The sequence below is a fragment of the Myxocyprinus asiaticus genome, chromosome 10, assembly GCF_019703515.2.
Source record: "Myxocyprinus asiaticus isolate MX2 ecotype Aquarium Trade chromosome 10, UBuf_Myxa_2, whole genome shotgun sequence".
Classification (NCBI taxonomy): Eukaryota; Metazoa; Chordata; class Actinopteri; order Cypriniformes; family Catostomidae; genus Myxocyprinus; species Myxocyprinus asiaticus.
Window position 1 is genome coordinate 16,032,700 of NC_059353.1, and position 22,318 is coordinate 16,055,017.

Genomic DNA, 22,318 nt, shown 5'->3' on the forward strand with positions numbered 1-22,318 from the left:
ACTGACTTTATGAAGGACATCGCTTGCTGGGGACATGTGAATGTTTTACGGCCATCCTTAGCATCTGTTCTCAATTTGGCCGGTAACATCAGTGCAAAAGTGATCTTCCGTTGATGTAAGAGTTTCTTGCAATCCTTGAATCAATCACGTTTCTCTCCTCGAATTCGCAAAGTCTGGGAACAAGAAAATGCTGGGGTTCTTCCAAGAAAGCATTCCTTTATTCCTCGCCTTGTGTAACATGAGATCTTTATCGAATGATCTCAGAAATTTGGCCAGAATCGACATGTTCAACATTTCTCGTCAAATTTCCCTAATTTCTCTGACCAAATCGACTCCCGGGCTCAGGGCCTCCGGGGGAGTGTCAGCTTGTCAGTACTCTAGAGCCCGAGGATTTTGAATTCTTTGACATATTGTCCTCCTAGAACAGTTATGGAACAGAGTGTATCGAATCTCTCTGGTTTATGACATTAATAGTGTTAAAACTAGCAAAGTGCGCAGAGCTCGTCATTCACACGTTCGAACCTCGCATGGTGTCACGTGACCAGTGTAAAATCGCTTTTTTAAAAAATGTTTTAACTCACATTTTGCCAAAAAGGTTTTTCGGTCACCCATGGTAGACTGTCGGATCTGAAGCAGCATGCGGCAGGTGACAGCCACATCCATGCTGCTTAAGACTCTTGTATGTTGCTGTTGTTTAATTTAGCTAATGAATTTATTGCAAATTAATCATTTTGATAATATTCCATCCATTCTCAGAGCTTTTGAACTGAAGGTTATGATTATTAGACAGATTATTCATATTTACTCGACATTATTATAACATCAACATATTATAATAAATAATAATTATTTAATATATGATTAATACTTACAGGCTATTATAAATAACCTTATAGTCTAATTCATAAAGTTGATATTTTAATAGTTTAGAAAGGTTGTACAAAAAAAAAAAAAATAGGGTCAACCATACAGTGCTGGGAACAAAAGCGCAATCCCTTATTTTTCCACTTTAAAGGTGGCAACCCTAACGTCTGCTCATGCATGTCTGCTGACTGCGGTACTGTTTAAATGAGATGTTGTTCCACGTTGGTCTATTCTTGTGGTAACATGATGCCACGTAATGACAAAACAAACTGTGATTGGTCGTTTAGGTTAGGTTAATGACTCCACATGCAAAGAGGTGATTCTCAGCACCTCCACGGCTTGCGAAACTGATCAGCCAAACATGAACATTTATCGGCAGATGCCGATCATTTAAAAATACTAAATATTGGCTGATTTATCAGCCTAGGTGATGTATTGGTTAACCACTAGTCCTTCCTTCAAATACTCAATTACGCGTTGTGTCACGATGAAGACTGTAGCTCGACTACCTAAAATCCCCCTGTAGCTCGAATACAACTGCCTATGTAAACGTACTCTGTTCTAGAAGCAATTCTATTCTTATCAGGCTTTGTGTTGGCAAAGAAGACCTTTTGATCTTCATGCTTTTAGGTCATTTTAGCACCAATGTTATGCATTATGGTTGTAAACTTGTTAGGATATGAAATGTCATCATCATTCTGTCAAACTTTTGCTTGTTTGTTTGTTTGGTTTGTGCTGCTGCCAAGACACAACCTAATTTACCTTAACATGGTTCTTCATGCTAAAGTAGAAACGTGCCAGAAGTGGTACTCCCTTGATCCAGATTGAAACGCAGTAGACTGTCTGTCTGAAGTGGGGTCCAATTACATCATGTAAAGTCTTGATATATGGCTAAGAGGGGCCTGCTTAGCGCTTCCTTAAGAGCTGTGCCTACTTTGTCTTCTCTCTGCTCCTCTTTATGCTGTCGGAAAGCCTTGATGTCAGCTGGCACTGCCTCACAGACTTTGCCAGGCTTTGGATCTCGGCAGGGGTCTATCTCCACACCCCTCCCAACAACAGGCAGCATGTGAAGATTGTCACCCTGCTTTTTAATTGGGTTTTTAGATCTTCAGTGCTTGGGACTCCTTCATAACCCATCAGCACCTGGCTGCTTAGCTTTCAAAGGCAATGGAGACCTCCAAACCCTCAGGTGGTGAAGTACTTTAAAGTTCGAGGCCCACCTGTCCATGATTCACCTGTTGTTGTGATGTAAGCTGTATCATAGAGCTAGATAGTCTTTGTGTAAAGTTCAAAATTGCAGAGAAAACATGGACTGCATGACAAAATTACTAAAAGGGTATGCAACACTGTGTAAATTATTTGAGATTCTAATTGTTTCAAATGTTCTTTGAATGTTTCTTTCTTTAAATGGCTGGCCTTTCATGGCATGTTTATCTTAAACATACAGGTGAAGCAGAACTCCCTCCGATCCTACATTGGTGTAGTTCCTCAGGACACTGTTCTTTTCAATGACAATATCCGTGAAAACATTCGCTATGGACGCATCTCTGCAAGTGACCAGGAAGTTGAAGAGGCTGCAATGGCTGCTGACATCCATGAAAAGATTTTGTCCCTTGCAGATGGTAGGGGAGTGCTGACTTTTCATAGCTATGTTTAGATGTTAATCAAGTAGCTGCTTCTTCACAAAGTAGCAGCATTTCACAGGACATTTTTAAGCTTCATCATGCAGCCAAAAACATGGCTGCATCATTTGAATACAAAAATCTAGTAATGTCTTATGCTTTGCAACAAACTCTGATGGATATGAATCCTTGATTGGAGTAGTTCAGCCAAAAATGAAATTTGTCATCATTTACAAGGGCTGGTATTTATACAGATTTATTGATTCAGTTCCGATTTAAAAGCTCTCAATTAAATTCTGATTTCGATTCAATTAGCTTTTTATAAAATAACAAATCCATAAATTCCATCAAGAAATATATTATTTTTTTGTTACATAATTTTTGTGTAGTTGCACTAGTTGCAAGTATTTACACTGATTTGTTGAACACATGCTAAAAACCGGTATTGACTCTGTAAAATGCATCAGTAAATGAGCAAATGTTAACGAGACAGGACTCAAATGGCTTTATCTCATCTGTGCCATGCATGATTAGAATTAAATGTTTATTTTTTTGTTTTGTTTTTGATCAACAGCTGACTGTAGAGAACAGAAAGGTTATTTAAAAGAGAAATTATTCAGTGACAAATGGGCTGTGTGGATCTCTTCTTTGGACACACGCATTACACGGAACAATCTGAGACAAGTGTTTTTAATCTCAACACGTGTTGAAAGGATCTAGCTACTGAATACTTCACCACTATACTATACTGGTGAGTGAAATCTAAACATTTACCAACCAGTTGCCAAATGCACCGATCAGCCACAACATTAAAATCATCCGCCTAATATTGTGTAGGTCCCCCTCGTGCCGCCAAAACAGCGCCAACCCGCATCTCAGAATAGCATTCTTAGATGCTGTTCTTCTCAGCACAATTGTACAGAGCGGTTTTCTGAGTTATTGTAGACTTTGTCAGTTCGAACCAGTCTGACCTCTCTCATCAACAAGGCATTTCTGTCCACAGAACTGCCGCTCACTGGACTGCTGATCTCCTGGGATTTTCACACACAACAGTCTCTAGAATTTACTCAGAATGGTGCCAAAAACAAAAGACATCCAGTGAACTCAGAAAACCGCCCTGTACTATTGTGCTGAGAAGAATAGCATTTCAGAATGCCATTCTGTGATGCGGGTTGGCGCTGTTTTGGTGGCATGAGGGGGACCTACACAATATTAGGCAGGTGATTTTAATGTTGTGGCTGATCGGTGTATATACATTTTAGTCGCATAGTCCGAAGTTTGGTTGCAAATGTGAGTGATTTCCTCTTGTAGTAGAGGGTTGCGCATGGAGTAAAAGATCGAATCAATATCGATATTGTTCAAATGAAGTGTGTGATGCATCAGAAAATCTATATTTTTTCCCCACCCCTATCATCTACTCATCCTTCTTTTGTTGCTTGTTTTGTATGACTGAATTTCTATCTTTGCAGAATGTTCCAGTTGTTCTTTTCCATACAATGAAAGCATACAGTGATCATGAACTATCTAGCATTTAAACCATAAAGTACAATCGCACACAATATTCCAAGTCTTTTGAACTAATGTAAGCTTTGTGTGAGGAACAAGCTGAAATAAAGTCATTAATTCCTGTAAATCTTGCTGTCCACCAAAGCTCTCGTATCTCATTCGCGCTTGTGCAAATGCAAAGTTGGTGCCTCAAAAGCAAAACCAGTGACCTATTGTAACACAACCAAATTTGAAGGGGTTGATTTTCTGCAAAGAATTTGGTCTATTGCTCATACAAAGCTATCATATAGCTTTAAAAGGCTTGGAATGTAGCGCTCATGTTGTATGGGCTCCTTTTATGATGCTTTGCTGTCCTGCAAAACTTCTTCTAAACATCTCCTTTTGTATGTGAAGTAAGGAAATCAAATGGGTTTGGATGAGTGTGAGTCAATGTTGACAGAATGTTCATTTTTGCCTGAACATTTCCTTTATGATTGAGGTAAAGGTCCCACTTGTTTCTTATGCCAATTGACAGGATATGACACTGAAGTGGGTGAAAGGGGTCTGAAGTTGAGTGGGGGAGAGAAACAGAGAGTGGCCATCGCTCGCACAATACTCAAATCCCCTCGCATCATTTTGCTCGATGAAGTGAGTAAAGTTTTTCTTGAAGTTCTAAAGTTTATGAAGTGTGGGCATATATTAAATCCTGTTTCTCATCTTTACTTCAGGCCACATCTGCTTTAGACAGTCAAACAGAGCATAACATTCAGGCATCTCTCTCCAAGGTGTGTGCCAGTCACACCACTCTTGTCGTGGCACACAGGTAGGCCTGTTTCATATGATAACAGAGGTGCTATTACAACTCATACTGATGATGGAAAACATCGCCAGTGTCCGAATGTTTATATCTTTCTTGATTTTCCACAATGTCCAGGTCCTGAAATATAGACATGTCAGCAATCCTTTTGTCAACCACTCCAAATTCAAGGCTGTATCCCTGAGATAGCATCATGTATTGATGAAAGCTATAGTTGGGCCATCTGGGGAAGATCTCAAGCACTAATTAAATTGATCTATTTGTTCTAAACCCAGTGTCTTCAGAATAAAACCCTAGGCTTAGTCAAAAGACATAGGTGTATGAAGGTTAATCCCAACTATAGCAAGCGTCTGTGTACCAATTCACTAAAGCTGTATACATTATGACACACTAGTTGAGCTCATGGTTTACATCTACACGTATGTGTTTGTGTATGGCAAGCCGAACTGACTTTTAATCATTTACAGGATATGAATTGTTGATGTCAACAATTACATTTTCATTAGTTAAAATGGTAATTTTTTTTTTTAGATTAACATTCTTTTTATTGATTCATATATTAACAAATAAAATTAAAAACATTTACAAACAGAATCAATACTTAACCACCTCTATTACTATGTAATTTGTTAAAATGTAGTCTGGGACGTTTACCATTCCAAATGAAGGACTTTGCTATGCTATCAAATTGCTTGAAATAAGAGAGGGGGACATCTATAGGGAGTGACTGTAGCAGATAACTGAATTTTGGAATACAGTTAATTTTAATAACATTTAACCTTCCCAATCATCGATAAATGTAATGAAGCCCACCTGTCCACATCGCTCGAAAACCTTTTTATTAAACTATTTAACTCTAACTAAATCAGACAAATTTGCTGGGAAGAAAATACCTGAATACTTAATGCCCTGTTTGGGCCATTGGAAGGTGCCCGGCTGAAAAGCCGTTACCAGGCAGTACGCTGTCAGAGCCAAAGCTTTGGATTTAGACCAATTGACTTTGTATCCTGAGAACTTGGAAAAGGAATTAATAATTCTGTGGAGGCAAGGCATAGATCTAGTAGGTTCAGAGACGAATAATAAAATATAATCTGCGTAAAGCAGAAGCTTATGCGCCACACCTCCCACCATCACCCCTGGAAAATCATCCTCCTTTCTTATTGTGGCTGCTAATGGTTCCAGGGCAAGACAGAACAATAATGGGGAAAGAGGGCAACCCTGCCGAGTGCCCCTGTCCAGAGTAAAATAATCTGAAATTAATAAATTTTTTTTGTACCGCTGCTACAGGGTGTCTTTAAAGTAATTTAGTCCAACCAATAAATGTACTCCCGAACCCATAAATTTCCAAAATCTTCAAAAGATAATCCCATTCTACCATATCAAACGCCTTTTCGGCATCAAGTGAGATGGCAGCGACCAGAGACTGATCATTCGCTATTGACCACATGATATTGATGAAACGCCTCATGTTGTCAGAAGTGCTGCGGCCCCGAATAAACCCCACCTGATCTATATATATAAGAAATGTCATAACTTAATTGGTTAGCCAAAATGTTTGACAATTTTTACATCTAGCTGGATCAGGGAAATTGGATAGTAACTTTTACACTCGCTTGGATCTTTGTCCTTTTTAAGAATCAGACTGATCCGGGCTTGTGTCATGGTTGGGGGAAGCTTCCCATTCTTTAATGATTCCATATAAACTTTTAACAATAGTGGAGCCAATTCTGCAGCATAAGATCTAAAAAATTCAGTGGCAAAACCATCTGGCCCCGGAGCTTTGCCTGTAGGTAAGGCCTTAATTACCTCGTCAAGCTCCTCCAAGGTTATCTCAGAATCAAGTTTAGCTGTCAGTTTAGGAAGTTCTAATGGTTCCACAAAGTTTCTAATATCTTCATCAGTAGACGAAGAGGTGGAGCTATAAAGATCAAGATAGAACACTTTAAAGGCATTATTAATATCAATGGCCGAGGTAAAAATTTCACCACCAGCAGATTTCACTAAGGGAATGGTAGAAAAAGACCCTCTCTGCTTTATATATCTAGCCAAAAGCTTCCCTGCTTTGTCCCTCGACAAAGTATGACTGTCTTGCCCTGAATAACCAAAACTCCGCTTTCTGCGACAAAATAGTATTATATCTGTATTTCAATCGGGTCAATTCTCTGAGGCCATCAGACGACATTCGGTGCTTCAGCTCTGCCTCTACACTTTTAATATTCCCTTCTTGAAGAAACACTATCACATTTCTTACGCTTAAGAAAAGAAATAACCTTCCTTCTTTTTATGGGGTGCCCCAACCCATTCACATTCCATGTGGAGAAAGATAACCCACTCATATTAACATTTGACATATTGATATAATAGAAAAAATACATTGTGTGTCAAAAACAAGATTATGAAGACCACATTCCCACATTAGTGCGACAATCAAAACACTAACATCCCCCAGAACCAAACAAGCAGGAAAAAGAAAAACGTGCGCATTATCCCCGTGCACCACAGCGCCAACCGGCGTCAATCCCTCTAAACTCAAAAGGTCCATGTATGCCTACGAGAGCCCCCGTGACAACTTTGCCATCGGATTGCTCAAGCACAAATTTTGTGAGGCAAAATTACATAACAGAAAATGCTTTGTAAAACAAACCCCAGCCAATAGGCAAAATAAACACAAAGAATGTGTAGATTCATTCACAGAAATGTCTCGAAGGTGTGTTCCTCCACAAAACAAATTCCAGCCGATATAAAGCCGTTCAGTTTCCTCGGACAGACAAACAAGTGTTCAGTGAGCTGGCTGTTATGAGTGCAGCAGATGATGTAATCATTCCAGTGTCCTGCAAAAGTACTCCACAAAACAGACTCCAGCCAACAGGAGGCATAAACACAAAGAACGAATGGATTCATCTACAACTGTCCCGAAGCAGTGTTATTCCACAAAACAAACTCCAGCCGCTAGGTGGAACCAGTACAAAAAGAAACAAACCAGGCGTCCCGGTTCCTCGGATGGTCCAGAGTGTATTGAGCAAGTCAAATTCACTCGGTGGCCGCACAAAAAAATACACAGTGACTTACATAGTCAGTCAACTTTATAAAAGACATCCTTTGTGTAGGCATGTAGATATTTTGCAGCCATCCTTAGTACCCATTCTCAGTCTGGCCAGGAACTTCAGTGTAAAAGCGATCTTCCGTCCATGCACAAGTTTCTTGGAGTGTTATTCCACAAAACAAACTCCAGCCACTAGGCGAAACCAACACAAACAGAAACAAAAATGGCGCCCAGCTTCCTCAGACAGCCAGAGTAAGTACAGTGAGTTAATCCACTCTGGAGCTACATGAGAAACACCAAATGGCTTACTCCAGTGTTTTTATGAAGGACAGTGCTTGCTTGGGACACATAAATACTTTGCGGCCATCCGTAGTCTCTATTCTCAGTTTGGCCGGAAAACATCAGTGCAAAAGCGATCTTCCATGATGTAAGAGTTTCTTACATTCCTTGAATTGATCGCGTTTCTCTCGTCGAATTCGCAAAGTCCGGGAACAAGAAAATATTGTGATTCTTCCAAGAAAGCTTTCTTTTGCTCCTCGCCTTGTGCAACACAAGATCTTTATCGGATGATCTCAGAAATCTGGCCAGAATTCATCGGGGCCTGTCCCCCTCAGCAGATCTGCGAGCCGGGACTCTGTGAGCTCGCTCGATTTCCAGTTTATGGCCTGTTATGTCGAGCAGACTCAGGAAGAGCTCGTCTAGGAATTTCACCATATCTCTGCCTTCTTCATGCTCAGGAATTCCAACAATCTGTACGTTATTTCGTTGGCTCCTATTTTCCAAATCTTCCAGTGTTTCCAAAATGTTTTCCACGTCTAATTTGGTCGCAAGCGTATTAGCGGATAATTCCCTTTCCGATGACTCCCGATCTGTTTCTCAACATCTGCCACTCTTGTAACCAACTCAGAGAATTTTGTTTCCATCGCCATAATCGATCGACGTATTACAGCGAGATCTTCCAAGTCAGAAACAACCTTCGTCAGCATCACCGACATGTTGGACAGATGACTCTGGATTCTTCCCACTGCACCGTTCACATCGAGTCCCTGGTCCGCAGGCCCATCAGAGGTTTCAGCTTGAGCACTTAAGTGTCTTTTAATATCTCCAGAGCTGAGGATTTTGACTTCTTTGCCATGTTTACCTCAAAGAACAAATATGTAGCTGGGTGTATCGAATCTCACTGGATTATAACATGAAAATAATTAAAAAACTAGCAAAGTGCGCAGAGCTCGCCGTTCACACGTCTGCTCCTCGCATGCCGTCACGTGACCTCCAAAATGCTAATTCTTAATATCAAGAATGGAATTACAACTAGTGAAAGTGCTAATTTTTAATATCAGTAATTACCTTTGCACTAGTAAAAACATTAGTTCTTATCAAAAATAACATCACTTGCAGAAATACAAATTTTTTATATAAATGTTTTTACTTCAACTAGTAAAAACTGTCATTCTTAATATCTGTAACTGCATTTTCACTAGTAGAATTTAACAATGATCTGTCATTCACTGCTATTCACATAAATAAAATTTATTTAATTCTTAATGCACTTCTTACTAGTAAAAATGTATCATTTTTTAAATCAGTAATTACAATGTTTCTAGTGCAAATGTTCATTCCTGATATCAAGAACTGAAATAGTGTTGCAACTAGAACTGCAACTAGTAAAGATGCCAGATATCAGTAATTTGGTTTTCACTAGTGGCAATGTTCATTTCTGATATCTGTAATGTGATTGTAACTAGTGACAAAGCCTTTTTAGATATCTTTAATTACTCTCCAATTTATTGTTTTTCAAAATACATTTCCAGATATCTGAAATACCAAATCTAACAAGTTTAAATACATTTAGAGAGCTCAAAAATTATAATTTTCTCTAGTTCTAATAACATTTTTGATATCAAGAATGGACATTTGAACTTGTAACAATGTAATTATTGATATCAAAAATGTAAAAATTTACTGGTAAGAAGTTCTATGTAATTGCATTTTGAATAAAAGTGGATAACAGATCATTGTGAAAATTTTGTTGTGAAAATGTAGTTACGGATATCAAAAATTACAGTTTTTACTAGTGGAAATTCAGTTTTGATATCAAGAATGTGTATTTCTGCTAGTGATGATGTAATGTTTTTAATATCAGAATGAACGTTTTTACTAGTGCAAATGTAATGACTGATATCAAAAATTAGCACTTTCACTTGTAATAATTCCATTCTTGATATCAAGATTTAGCATTTTAACTAGTGAAAATGTAATTGTTGATATCTACAATTCATATCCTGCAAATAAGTCAATTTGACTTGCCATAGTTTGTGAATCAGTCCACTAAACACATTTTGTGAAATGTCAACATCTATTAGAATATATAGAACATACGGTTCTGTTGTCACTGGCAAAGATCATTGTTACACACAATGTTGCAACACCATCAGGCTTCAACATCACACACATCAGAGATACATTCAGAAACAAGATAGATCAGTAGTATATATGATTACCCTCTTTAGGGTTTGGATTAAGTAACACAAATGATTAATAATTCATGTTACAAACCACCCGGCTCAAGGCAGAGTAACATGAAGGGAAGGCCAAAAGTGGATATAATTAAGCGAAATATAATTGTTTATTTTGAATTTCAAAGTAACTATCGAGGTTTAAGAAATTAACAATAAAAAAATTATGAAGTAGACAACAATAAATCAGGAAATGGAAGAAAAAAGTTGAAAGAAAACCAAATAAATCCAGGTCCATCCTGGCCTCATTTCAGGTAAATCATTACACCTGTTCCTTGACTCCACCCTGCAGATGGAAAAGAGACAACACCACCTGGTGGACAAAAATAGCTCTAACAACCAGAGTGGAGCAAGGCAGGGCCATTACATTAAACATTTGGGAGAAGACGTATTAATGCCATTTTTGCAGGTTAAACTGGTTCTTTTTTCTGTTATTACTGATATTGCAACAACCTCTTGTTTCGATGTACTTGTCCGACCATAGCCACTCGTTTTACATCATATATTCTCACTGATTTGTCATTGACTTTTTCTGATACAAACATTAAAAAGCTTTTATTTTTGTTTGTCTTTTGATACATGGAAATTAAAAAAAGTTACAAACTCTCTAGTCATTGCACACTAGTGCATTTTGGCAACAGAGCCTTCCTCAAGAGTGTGTCAGATACGAATTAACTGCAGGTGTATCTTAACTAATACAATGGATGAGGAAGTCTAAAATCTAAAGGGCACCTGTCTTCACTTGTTTTCTTTATTCAGTTCATTGTTACATACTTTTGCTGGTTCTTACTGAACAACGATTTCATACAAGGATAGGGCGGGAATTCCCTCACAATAGTTTTACATTCCCTCGCAATAAATTTACCATGGTTTTACATAGTTTTACTACAGTAACCATATTTTAACTGGGATATTCATAGTAAAACCATAGTAATAATACATGAAAACAAAAACTTTGGTAATAAAAATCATAATTTAGTGGTTATGTTTTTACTACAAATACCATGGTAAAACAATAGAAACCACAAGATTAACCATGGTTAATTTTTTGCGGGAACACAAAACTTAAAATAAATAAATCCTGTCCTGTCCTCTAAGGTGCTCCATTATTTTGTTACAGATATTCTTGAAAATGAATACCACAGTTTATATTTACAATTCACATACAATATTTACATTTTTAGAGGTGTCTTTAAACATGAGATGAACCATGATACAATAATTTACTGAACTGTTTTTTAAAAGGAACCACTTCACTCCTAGTCCACACATAGTGCTCAATAAAATTCTCTATCCCCTCTACAGAAAACACGTGTGTCCTCCTGTCACCAGACCTTGCAGTTTTACTATGTCTCTGCCCGTCCAGCGTCTCTCCGTTTCCCTCATTTGCTTTTTTTTTTTTTTTTGGTGTCTAATATTTTTTTATCGGTCTTTCATTGCTCTCTTAGAAAACTTTAAACACTTCGGGATCAGTGCGTGCGAGCTTTGATCCTGTCCAGCTGCTGAGACAGTGCTGTCACTTTGATCTGTTTTGGGGTGGTCCTAGGGTTAGCAATCAATAAAGAAGTCTCCGCTCTTTTGTTTGAAGATGAAGAGCAGCTGAGAGGATGACCTGCAGTAGGGTTTGGGTGAGAATTAAAGAAGGCGTGTATGTGTATGGATTAGATTAGATTGTGCTTGAAGATGGGGCTGCTTTAAATTAGGGAATGCGTTTACAGTACAATTGTGGCAGAATTGCTTGGCTTTGTGAAAAGAGTACAAACAAAGATTATGTTCTGATGTGATGCAGTAATAAAAACAGGCTTTAAGAGTAAGTCATCTGTTTTCTGTCTATCAAGGCCCTTTAAGTTTTATTGAGAGAAGTATAGCCATGCGCATGGAATTAGCGATAATACAGTTTCTATCCGCTCTGAGGTTTGTCACTGTCAAAATTGACATTTGAAGGAAAAATGTTTTCTGATTTCTTGTGATCACCATGAAGTGTTCCTTAACCTCCTGAGACCCGAGTGTGACTGCTGTGTGCATTTTCCATTTCCCTTTTTGATTAGAAACTAGTAAACATGCAAAAAAATAAATAAATAAAATAAAATTTATGTCCACATATTAGGACCACGTGACTAAGTTGTGAAATCTTAATTAATACCAAGCTATAGAAAGTCAGATTGTTTTTTGTTTTGTCTTTCTAATTTGGCAACAAAATCTCAATGTTCTCTCTTTGCACTGTCAAACAATGATAGCCAATGCTGAAGCATTTTACCAATCAGAAATGAGTATAAATTTGATTTTATGTAATGGCTAGCATCATCCAGTCACTGCCAACCATGTTAAAATAAAATTATACTTTATGAATTCTGAATCAATATGCTGATTACCATGTCCCATGTCTGCCAAACATGTTGAGTGGTCCAAACATTATCTGCAGCCTGAAACTGAACTTTTGGTCAGATTTTAGGAGTGAATGCATTTAGCTGCATAGAGAGCTACAGGATGCTCCCTTGCTCCCTATTTAGTGAATTACTTAACCTCCAGTGTGCTGTCTGTCTGCACTCGTCTCAGAACAGTTTGAAATGCTCCTTATTTTTATCCTGACTCCATATAAATCCTCTGAAAGCAAAAAAAAAAAATAATTCCTAGTGTGATAACGCACAGTGAATATAGGATATTTTAAGGAAAATTAGCCTAGTCCACATACATGGTCATTGTGTTTAACAGCATTCCGTTTGCTGTTACAGCATTCATACATTTTTGGCATACCGGATTAAACTAGACACTCTAATCTTTTGACTGAAACAGGTTTCAGTGTAAAAACTTAATTAGGTTTCTTACCAGATGTAGTTTTGTTGGCGTTTCTCCCAAAGACAAACTCCGCTGTGATCGGCGCCATGTTGTTTTGTCACATGAAAGTACGTTGAAAGATGAACCCTTTACTGACAGCCCAGAGTCTTCCGAACTGAGATCAGTTGGTTTAAATACATTTAAATGATGCGTTGTATATAGCGAAGCCAAAATATAATGTCCACACAGAAGGACAGTACAGTCGCTCTGCCAATGTACACATGCTGTACAAACACACTGCACGTGCGTCAAGCTGTTTAGTTTGTTTGGTTTTAAATGATAAAATATAATGTACTGATAAAACAGATGTACTGTTCAAAATTAAAACAAAGTATTTGAAAAATTTCTGGTTGTCAAACATGGTGAAAAGTTTTCCATATTTATTTATTATTCATTATTAAGCCTTTATTTAACAATGTTAGTTGCACTGAAATTTAAATCTCTGTTATGAGAACCAGATCCATTACAATGCATAAAAGAACATTTAAAGATGAGTATAAAAAACAATTATTTATAACAATTTATATAAAATGACAATGGTGCACTTTTACTAGTAGATGAACTACACCTGAGGTGTGCTAGGACCTCTGTGTGAATTTGAGGGGATCTGACTTCATATATCCACTGAAATTACCTTGGGAGCAGTTGGTTAAAAGTAATTGCAAAAGAAAAATGAAGGTCGTAAAAGGACTTGCATCATTCTTTGCAGATGCCACTTTGTTTGATATTTTGTTGCAATGATATTCATCTATTTTCAAGTGTGACCGATGTGTCCAAATACTGTTTTGGACCACTACATTTGGATTATGATAATAATAATGTTTGTATTTTCAGGTTATCCACCATTGTTAACTCGGATCAGATCCTCGTTCTTCATGACGGCCGAATTGCAGAACAAGGAAGGTCAGTAGCCTGTGTGTGTGTGTGTGTCCACCAACATCTGTGTTTCAGAGAGAAAACGCTACTGTAAAGATTCACATGACACACACTGCATGGCCCTTTTCCCCCTTAAAATGGCCAGATCCCAGCCAGTATAAAAGAGGAAATGTGACACCCTCTCTGTCCTGACTGACTGAAATTCCTTTGGTTCGGTGGAGAGTGAACCATAGAAGGCATGTTGGGGCAGACAGGGTCTTCATCCGTAGGAAATCTTAGAACTGTGTGTGTGTCCTAGAGGCGGTGTTCTTGTTATCAGTAGATCTGTGGTCTTAACCTGCAGGCCGTCTGAGTGTGTGCCCCTCTTCCCAGAGACAGGATATAGACTCTCAGTGTCCTAGCGGTCAACACCCTGCCTGATCTGTGTTTCCTGTCTCACTGTTGGCCCTCAGGTGCTGCACACACACATTTCCTCCTTTAACCCTCACTGTAGGAGAATTGCAGTGTATGTTGAAAGCAATTAATGGTGCATTCAGTTATTTTTAGCCCATTAAAAAAAAAATTATGTTTAAAATGATGTACACTGACACTAAACACTAAAGAGTTCTCTAGAAAAAAGCTGTTTTATTCTACATGGAGCTGGGTGCACCTTCATGGGCACCACCATGTTGAGATCACAATACCAGCCAAATACTACTTGCTGTATCTTGGTAATCCTCCTGTTGTTGGAAACTTTCAATTGGTTAATAAATTGGTCACAGCTTGCTAAATTCACACAAAATGCAAGCCAAAAACAAAATATTCTTCAAAATCGAGAATTTTCCAATAATCAATAATTAGTTGCTTCCTTACATCAATTTAAAGGAGGAAAATAAATCATCAGTATCAGTGCTTGGGTGTCTGAGGGTTAAACCTAACGCGCGCACACACACACACTAGCAGTGTCCCACTAATGGACTTCTCCATTCATCCTGACCATTCAGCCCTGGTGTTAACCCTGCACGCACTGTCCTTCCCTTTTGCTCTTTGATATATGAGCTACAGCCAGTAGGCAATACACACTTAGACACACACACAGCCATCAGGGATGTAACTCCACACCTTGACCATTCAGCCCTGACTTACACTGCGATGTAAACACAACTCACACAGGCTATTAACCCACAGGAATAGCATATCACACTCACACAGGAAGAGACAGAGGTGGGATTGTCCGTTCAGGGAGGTGAAGGGTTAATACTTTCAGAATAGAGGTATTAATAGATACACATTGTGCAGTCCACAGACTGGCCCTTAACAGGCAATTTCCTAAAAAGAGATGTCTGTGGTGGTCTGTGAATTGTCTGTAAAAAGAGGTCTGACAAAGACACTGTTTAAAAGAAAGATCAAAAACAGGAAAAACTGTGCACTGTTTCTCACAATTAAGAAATGCTTCACATGATCTGAGTCATTGCATGTGAATATCAGGTGCACTGAAGAAGATCTGTGAAGTCGTGGTATGCCTTGTTTCCAATCAGACGGATTTCCTTTAAAGTCGCACATAACCTGCAAAGTTTAAAACCCATGTTTAGCTCAGTGGTTGATTGACAGATGCATAGGCAGTCCTTTATTGCTGTCTGGGTCGCATCAGGACAGATTACCTCCGAATGTGATTTCAGTGATCCGATCACAAAACGTTTTGAACCCAGACCTGCATTTAATGCTGTCCACTTCTGATTGGATCGCCAAGACCAAAGTCTAATGTAACCAAAGAATGGAGGATAAGCAGAGTGCAAATTATGGAGGGGGGTGTGCTGGGGTCTGACCAAAAAAAGGTTGAGGAGTCTTAAAAGTACATTTACATATACACCGTTGAGCCAAAACATTATAACCACTCACAGGTGAAGCGAATAATGTTGATCATCTCCTAACAAGGCCACATGTCAAGGTCTGTGTAGATTAGATGGTAAGTGAACAGTCAGTTCTCGTAGCCAACGTGTTGAATGCAGGAGAAATGGGTAGGAGTAAAGACCTGAGCGACTTTGACATGGGCCAAATTGTTATGGCCAGACGACTGGGTCAGAGCATCTCAGAAACAGCAAGTCTTGTGGGGTGCTCTCGGTCAGCAGTGGTGAGTAGTAGGGTTGTTACGGTTCTCTGTAAAAAACCGAACCATACAGTTCACCACCCACAGTGCGGTAAGCATTGGCACCACGAGTTTAATGACGCATCTGGAGCACAAGGTTTGTCGAAGAAAACAAAGCGTCAAGTAGACATGCACAGTTACAACCACCGCTAATGCCCCTGAATGGATCTGTAAATAGATATGCTCTGCCTGTGTTTCACGTGGGTCAGCTTGATGATATCACTGTTTTGCACTCATTAATAGTTGAAAATAGCAAGCGTCAAGAGGGGAAAACGGGCCGCTGATAGAGAAGCCCCCTGCGTTATTCAAGTCTCCTGTCTGGGAACATTATCTTTTTGCAGTCAATTACATCAACGTTGGTCCAAAAAGTTTACAGAACAGGCACTGTTTGCAGACATTGCTTGACTCGAGTGCCGCATACTGGTAATACATCAATTACACGATTAATCATGTACACCGATATCGCCTTGAGAAAGATAGCAAGCGGCGCACACAGAGCCGAATTTGGTGAGGCCGAATTTGTACACACTTCCTTCTGTTTTTAAGCAGGCACTCAGTGTTAATTCAAACATACATGAAACAATAACTAAAATGCTTGTGGTGTTCATTGCCATGAAGTTATGTTGCCATACTCCATTGATGAAGATGTGGGATTTCAGTGTATGATTAAAACACTCAAGCCCTTCTTGTATCCATATTAATAGCAAGGTTCCTTCTATAGTGATGTACAGCTTCCGAATGTTGAATATATGTTGATTCGAGTTTGAAATATGCTTTATGTTGATGCATGTAGTGTAATAGTGCAGGTATTAAGTTAAAATATTGATTTAGTAATTCGAGAAAAGGTTTTAAGTTCAGGTTCCTAAAGAAAATTAACCATGGTTTTACTATAGTAATATTGTAGTAATCATGACTGAAGTAACCATGACCAGGGTTTTCATGATTTTGATACAATTAACCATGGTTTTACAACAGTAATACTGTAGTTTCCATATAGTAACCATGGTTTTACTATATATTATAACCATGACAGTAACTATGTTGTTTTTATGGTTACTATGATTTTACTACAAATACCATGATTAAAATATGGTTACTGTAGTAAAACCATGATTACAACTAAAGGCAAACCTGTTGAAATGTTTGTTACGAAATACAGTATTCTTACTTTGGATTTGGAAGTAAAAAAAAAAAATTCTGAACATGGCAAATACTGAACCGTATCGAAACCGTGACCCTTAAACCGTGATACAAACCGAACCATGAGAAATTTGAACCGTTACACCCCTAGCATGTACCTACCAACAGTGGTCTGAGGAGGGACAAACCACAAACCAGCAACAGTGTGTTGAGCGCCCAAGGCTCATCGATGAGTGAGGGCAGCAAAGGCTATCCCATCTGGTCCGAACCGACAGAAGGACTACTGTGGCACAAGTCACAGAAAAGGTTAAAGATGGTTATGAGAGGAATGTGTCACAACACAATGCATCGCACCCTGCTGCGTATGGGGCTGCGTATCCGCAGACCAGTCAGAGTGCCCATGATTACCCCTGTCCACCGTCGAAAACACCTACAATTGGCACACTAACGTCAGAACTGGTCCTTGGAGCAGTGAAAGAAGGTCACCTGGTCCGATGAGTCCCGTTTTCTTTTACATCACATGGACGGCCATGTACGTGTGCACCGTTTACCTGGGGAAGTGATGGCACCAGGATGCACTGTGGGAGGACGAGAAGCCAGTAGAGGGAGTGTGATGCTCTGGGCAATGTTCTGCTGGGAAACCTGGGTCCGGCCACAAACACGTGCCACCTACCTAAACATCGTTGCAGACTTGGTACACCCCTTCATGGCAATGGTATTCCCTGATGGCACTGGCCTCTTTCAGCAGGATAATGCGCCCTGCCACACGGCACACATTGTTCGGGAATAGTTTGAGGAACATGATGAAGAGTTCAAGGTGTTGCCCTGTCCTCCAAGTTCCCCAGATCTCAGTCCGATTGAGTCCAATCCACAGGTGCTCCACCTCGCAACTTACAGTAACTGAAGGATCTGCTGCTAAAGTTTCGGTGCTAGAAACCACAGAACACCTTCAGGGGTCTTGTAGAGTCCATGCCTCGCTGGGTCAGTGCTGTTTTGGCAGCATGCGTTTTGGCTCATCAGTGTACATTTCAACCACATTTTTAAACAATGTTTCAGCACTAAAAAGTTTTGATTTCAAGTTGGTTACTGTGCATATTTGTCCCTAAATAGATGCTCACAAACATGAGTCACGTTCCCTGAAGAGGTAACCAGTTAGGTATTCAAACTTAATTTAGTTAATATCAGTATTGGATGGTAAGTACATCAACAACGCATGGCAAGTACTCACTTTATTATAGATTTACATTCTGCAAATATACAGTACTGTTAAAAAATTTTACACACTTGTGAAAAATGTTGCATAGTGAGGATGTCTTCAAAAATAATGCCATAAATAGTTTTCATTTATCAATTAACGTTATACAAAGTACAGTGAACATAAAGCTAAATCAATATTTGGTGTGACCACCTTTGCCTAAAAAACAGCAACAATCCTCCTAGGTACACCTGAACACCATTTTCTTGGTTATTGGCAGATACAGTGCATCTGGAAAGTATTCACAGCGCTTCACTTTTTCCACATTTTGTTATGTTACAGCCTTATTCCAAAATGGATTAAATTCATTATTTTCCTCAAAATTCGACAAAAAATACCCCATAATGACAACGTGAAAGAAATTTGTTTGAAATCTTTGCAAGTTTATTAAAAATAAAAAACGAAAAAAATCACATGTACATAAGTATTCACAGCCTTTGCCATGACACTCAAAATTGAGCTCAGGTGCATCCTGTTTCCACTGATCATCCTTGAGGTGCAACTTGATTGGAGTCCACCTGTGGTAAATTTAGTTGATTGGACATGATTTGGAAAGGCACACAACTGTCTATATAAGGTCCCACAGTTAACAGTGCATGTCAGAGCACAAACCAAGCCATGAAGTCCAAGGAATTGTTTGTAGACCTCCGAGACAGGATAGTATCGAGGCACAGATCTGGGGAAGGGTACAGAAAAATTTCTGCAGCATTGAAGGTCCCAATGAGCACAGTGGCCTCCATCATCCATAAATGGAAGAAGTTTGGAACCACCAGGACTCTTCCTAGAGCTGGCCGCCTGGCCAAACTGAGTGATTGGGGGAGAAGGGCCTTAGTCAGGGAGGTGACCAAGAACCCGATGGTCACTCTGACAGAGCTCCAGCATTTCTCTGTGGAGAGAGGAGAACCTCCCAGAAGAACAACCATCTCTGCAGCACTCCACCAATCAGGCCTGTATGGTAGAGTGGCCAGACGGAAGACTTTTGCACAGTACTTTGTGTGTGTGTGTGTGTGTGTGTGTGTGTGTGTGTGTGTGTGTGTGTGTGTGTGTGTACAGTTGTGTTCAAAAGTTTGCATACCCTGGCAGAAATTTTGGCATTGATTTTGAAAATATGACTGATCGTCTTTTATTTAAGGATAGTGATCATATTAAGCCATTTATTATCTCATAGTTGTTTGGCTCCTTTTTAAATCATAATGATAACAGAAATCACCCAAATGGCCTTGATCAAAAGTTTACATACCCTTGAATGTTTGGCCTTGTTACAGACACACAAGGTGACACACACAGGTTTAAATGGCAAATAAAGTTTAATTTCCCACACCTGTGGCTTTTTAAATTGCAATTAGTGTCTGTGTATAAATAGTCAATGAGTTTGTTAGCTCTCACGTGGATGCACTGAGCAGGCAAGATACTGAGCCATGGGGAGCAGAAAAGAACTGTCAAAAGACCTGCGTAACAAGGTAAAGGAACTTTATAAAGATGGAAAAGGATATAAAAATATATCCAAAGCCTTGAAAATGCCAGTCAATACTGTTCAATCACTTAAGAAGTGGAAAATTCAGGGATCACTTGATACCAAGCCAATGTCAGGTAGACCAAGAAAGATTTCAGCCACAACTGCCAGAAGAATTGTTCGGGATACAGGTAACCTCAGGAGAAATACAGGCTGCTCTGGAAAAAGACGGTGTGGTTGTTTCAAGGAGCACAATATGACGATACTTGAACAAATATTAGCTGCATGGTTGTGTTGCCAGAAAGAAGCCTTTACTGCACCAATGCCAAAAAAAGCCCGGTTACAGTATGCCCAACAACACCTTGACACGCCTCACAGCTTCTGGCACACTGTAATTTGGAGTGACGAGACCAAAATAGAGCTTTGTTTGGAGAGGGGTCAACAAGGCCTATAGTGAAAAGAATACCATCCCCACTGTGAAGTATGGTGGTGGCTCACTGATGTTTTGGGGGTGTGTGTGAGCTCTAAAGGCACGGGGAATCTTGTGACAATTGATGGCAAGATGAATGCAGCATGTTATCAGAAATGATGGCAGACAATTTGCATTCTTCTGCATGAAAGCTGCGCATAGGACGCTCTTGGACTTTCCAGCACGACAATGACCCTAAGCACAAGGCCAAGTTGACCCTCCAGTGGTTACAGCAGAAAAAGGTGAAGGTTCTGGAGTGGCCATCACAGTCTCCTGACCTTAATATCATTGAGCCACTCTGGGGAGATCTCAAACGTGCAGTTCATGCAAGACGACCAAAGACTTTGCATGACCTGGAGGCATTTTGCGAAGGCGAATTGGCAGCTATTCCACCTGCAAGAATTTGGGGCCTCATAGACAACTATTACAAAAGACTGCACGCTGTCATTGATGCTAAAGGGGGCAATACACAGTATTAAGAACGAAGGGTATGCAGACTTTTGAACAGGGGTCATTTCTTTTTTTTCTTTTGTTGCCATGTTTTGTTTTATGATTGTGCCATTCTGTTATAACCTACAGTTGAATATGAATCCCATAAGAAATAAAAGAAATGTATTTTGCCTGCTCACTCATGTTTTCTTTAAAAATGGTACATATATTACCAATTCACCAAGGGTATGCAAACTTTTGAGCACAACTGTATGTGTGTGTGTGTGTGTGTATATATGTATACACAGTTGAAGTCAGACGTTTACATACACTGAGGTTGAAGTCATTAAAACTCATTTTTTAACCACCACTCAGATTTAATAATAGCAAACTATAGTTTTGGCAAGTTGTTTAGGACATCTACTTTGTGCATGACACAAGTAACTTTTCCAACAATTGTTTACAGACAGATTGTTTCACATTTAATTGACTATATCACAATTCCAGTGGGTCAGAAGTTTACATACACCAAGTTAACTGTGTCTTTAAGCAGCTTGGATAATTCCAGAAAATGATGTCAAGCCTTTAGACAGTTAGCCAATTAGCTTCTGATAGGAGGTGTACTGAACTGGAGGTGTACCTGTGGATGTATTTTAAGACTTACCTTCAAATTCAGTGCCTCTTTGCTTGACATCATGGGAAAATCAAAAGAAATCAGCCAAGACCTCAGAAACAAATTGTGGACCTCCACAAGTCTGGCTCATCCTTGGGAGCAATTTCCAAATGCCCGAAGGTACCACGTTCATCTGTACAAACAATAGTACGCAAGTATAAACACCATGGGACCACGCAACCATCATATTGCTCAGGAAGGAGATGCATTCTGTCTCCTAGAGATGAACGTATTTGGTGCGAAAAGTGCAAATCAATCCCAGAACAACAGCAAAGGACCTTGTGAAGATGCTGGAGGAAACCAGTAGACAAGTATCTATAGCCACAGTAAAATGAGACCTATATCGACATAACCTGAAAGGCTGCTCAGCAAGGAAGAAGCCAATGCTCCAAAACTGCCATATAAAAAGCCAGACTTTTGCAAGTGCACATAGGGACAACAATCGTACTTTTTGGAGAAATGCCCTCTGGTCTGATGAAACAAAAATTGAACTGTTTGGCCATAATGTCATAATGCTTCCATTATGTTTGGAGGAAAAAGGGTGAGGCTTGCAAACCGAAGAACACCATCTCAACCGTGAAGCATGGGGGTGGCAGCATCATGTTGTGGGGGTGCTTTGCTGCAGGAAGGACTGGTGTACTTCACAAAATAGATGGCATCATGAGGAAGGAAAATAATGTGGATATATTGAAGCAACATCTCAAGACATCAGCCAG

The 22,318-nt window shown here is 39.3% G+C and overlaps 1 protein-coding gene across 2 annotated transcripts in view; it reads left to right on the top strand.

Moving 5' to 3' along the window:
- The window catches only part of abcb6b (ATP-binding cassette, sub-family B (MDR/TAP), member 6b), a 60,948-nt gene that overhangs the window by 34,123 nt on the left and 4,507 nt on the right, over positions 1 to 22,318 (top strand). The window contains exons 14-17 of one of the 2 annotated variants that reach the window (XM_051709081.1): positions 2,312 to 2,486; positions 4,507 to 4,619; positions 4,700 to 4,794; positions 14,017 to 14,085. In XM_051709081.1, the coding sequence (XP_051565041.1) occupies positions 2,312 to 2,486; positions 4,507 to 4,619; positions 4,700 to 4,794; positions 14,017 to 14,085 (452 nt within the window). Of the gene's footprint in view, positions 1 to 2,311; positions 2,487 to 3,060; positions 3,238 to 4,506; positions 4,621 to 4,699; positions 4,795 to 14,016; positions 14,086 to 22,318 lie in introns of those variants that run through there. The other variant, XM_051709082.1, reaches the window with a different exon arrangement.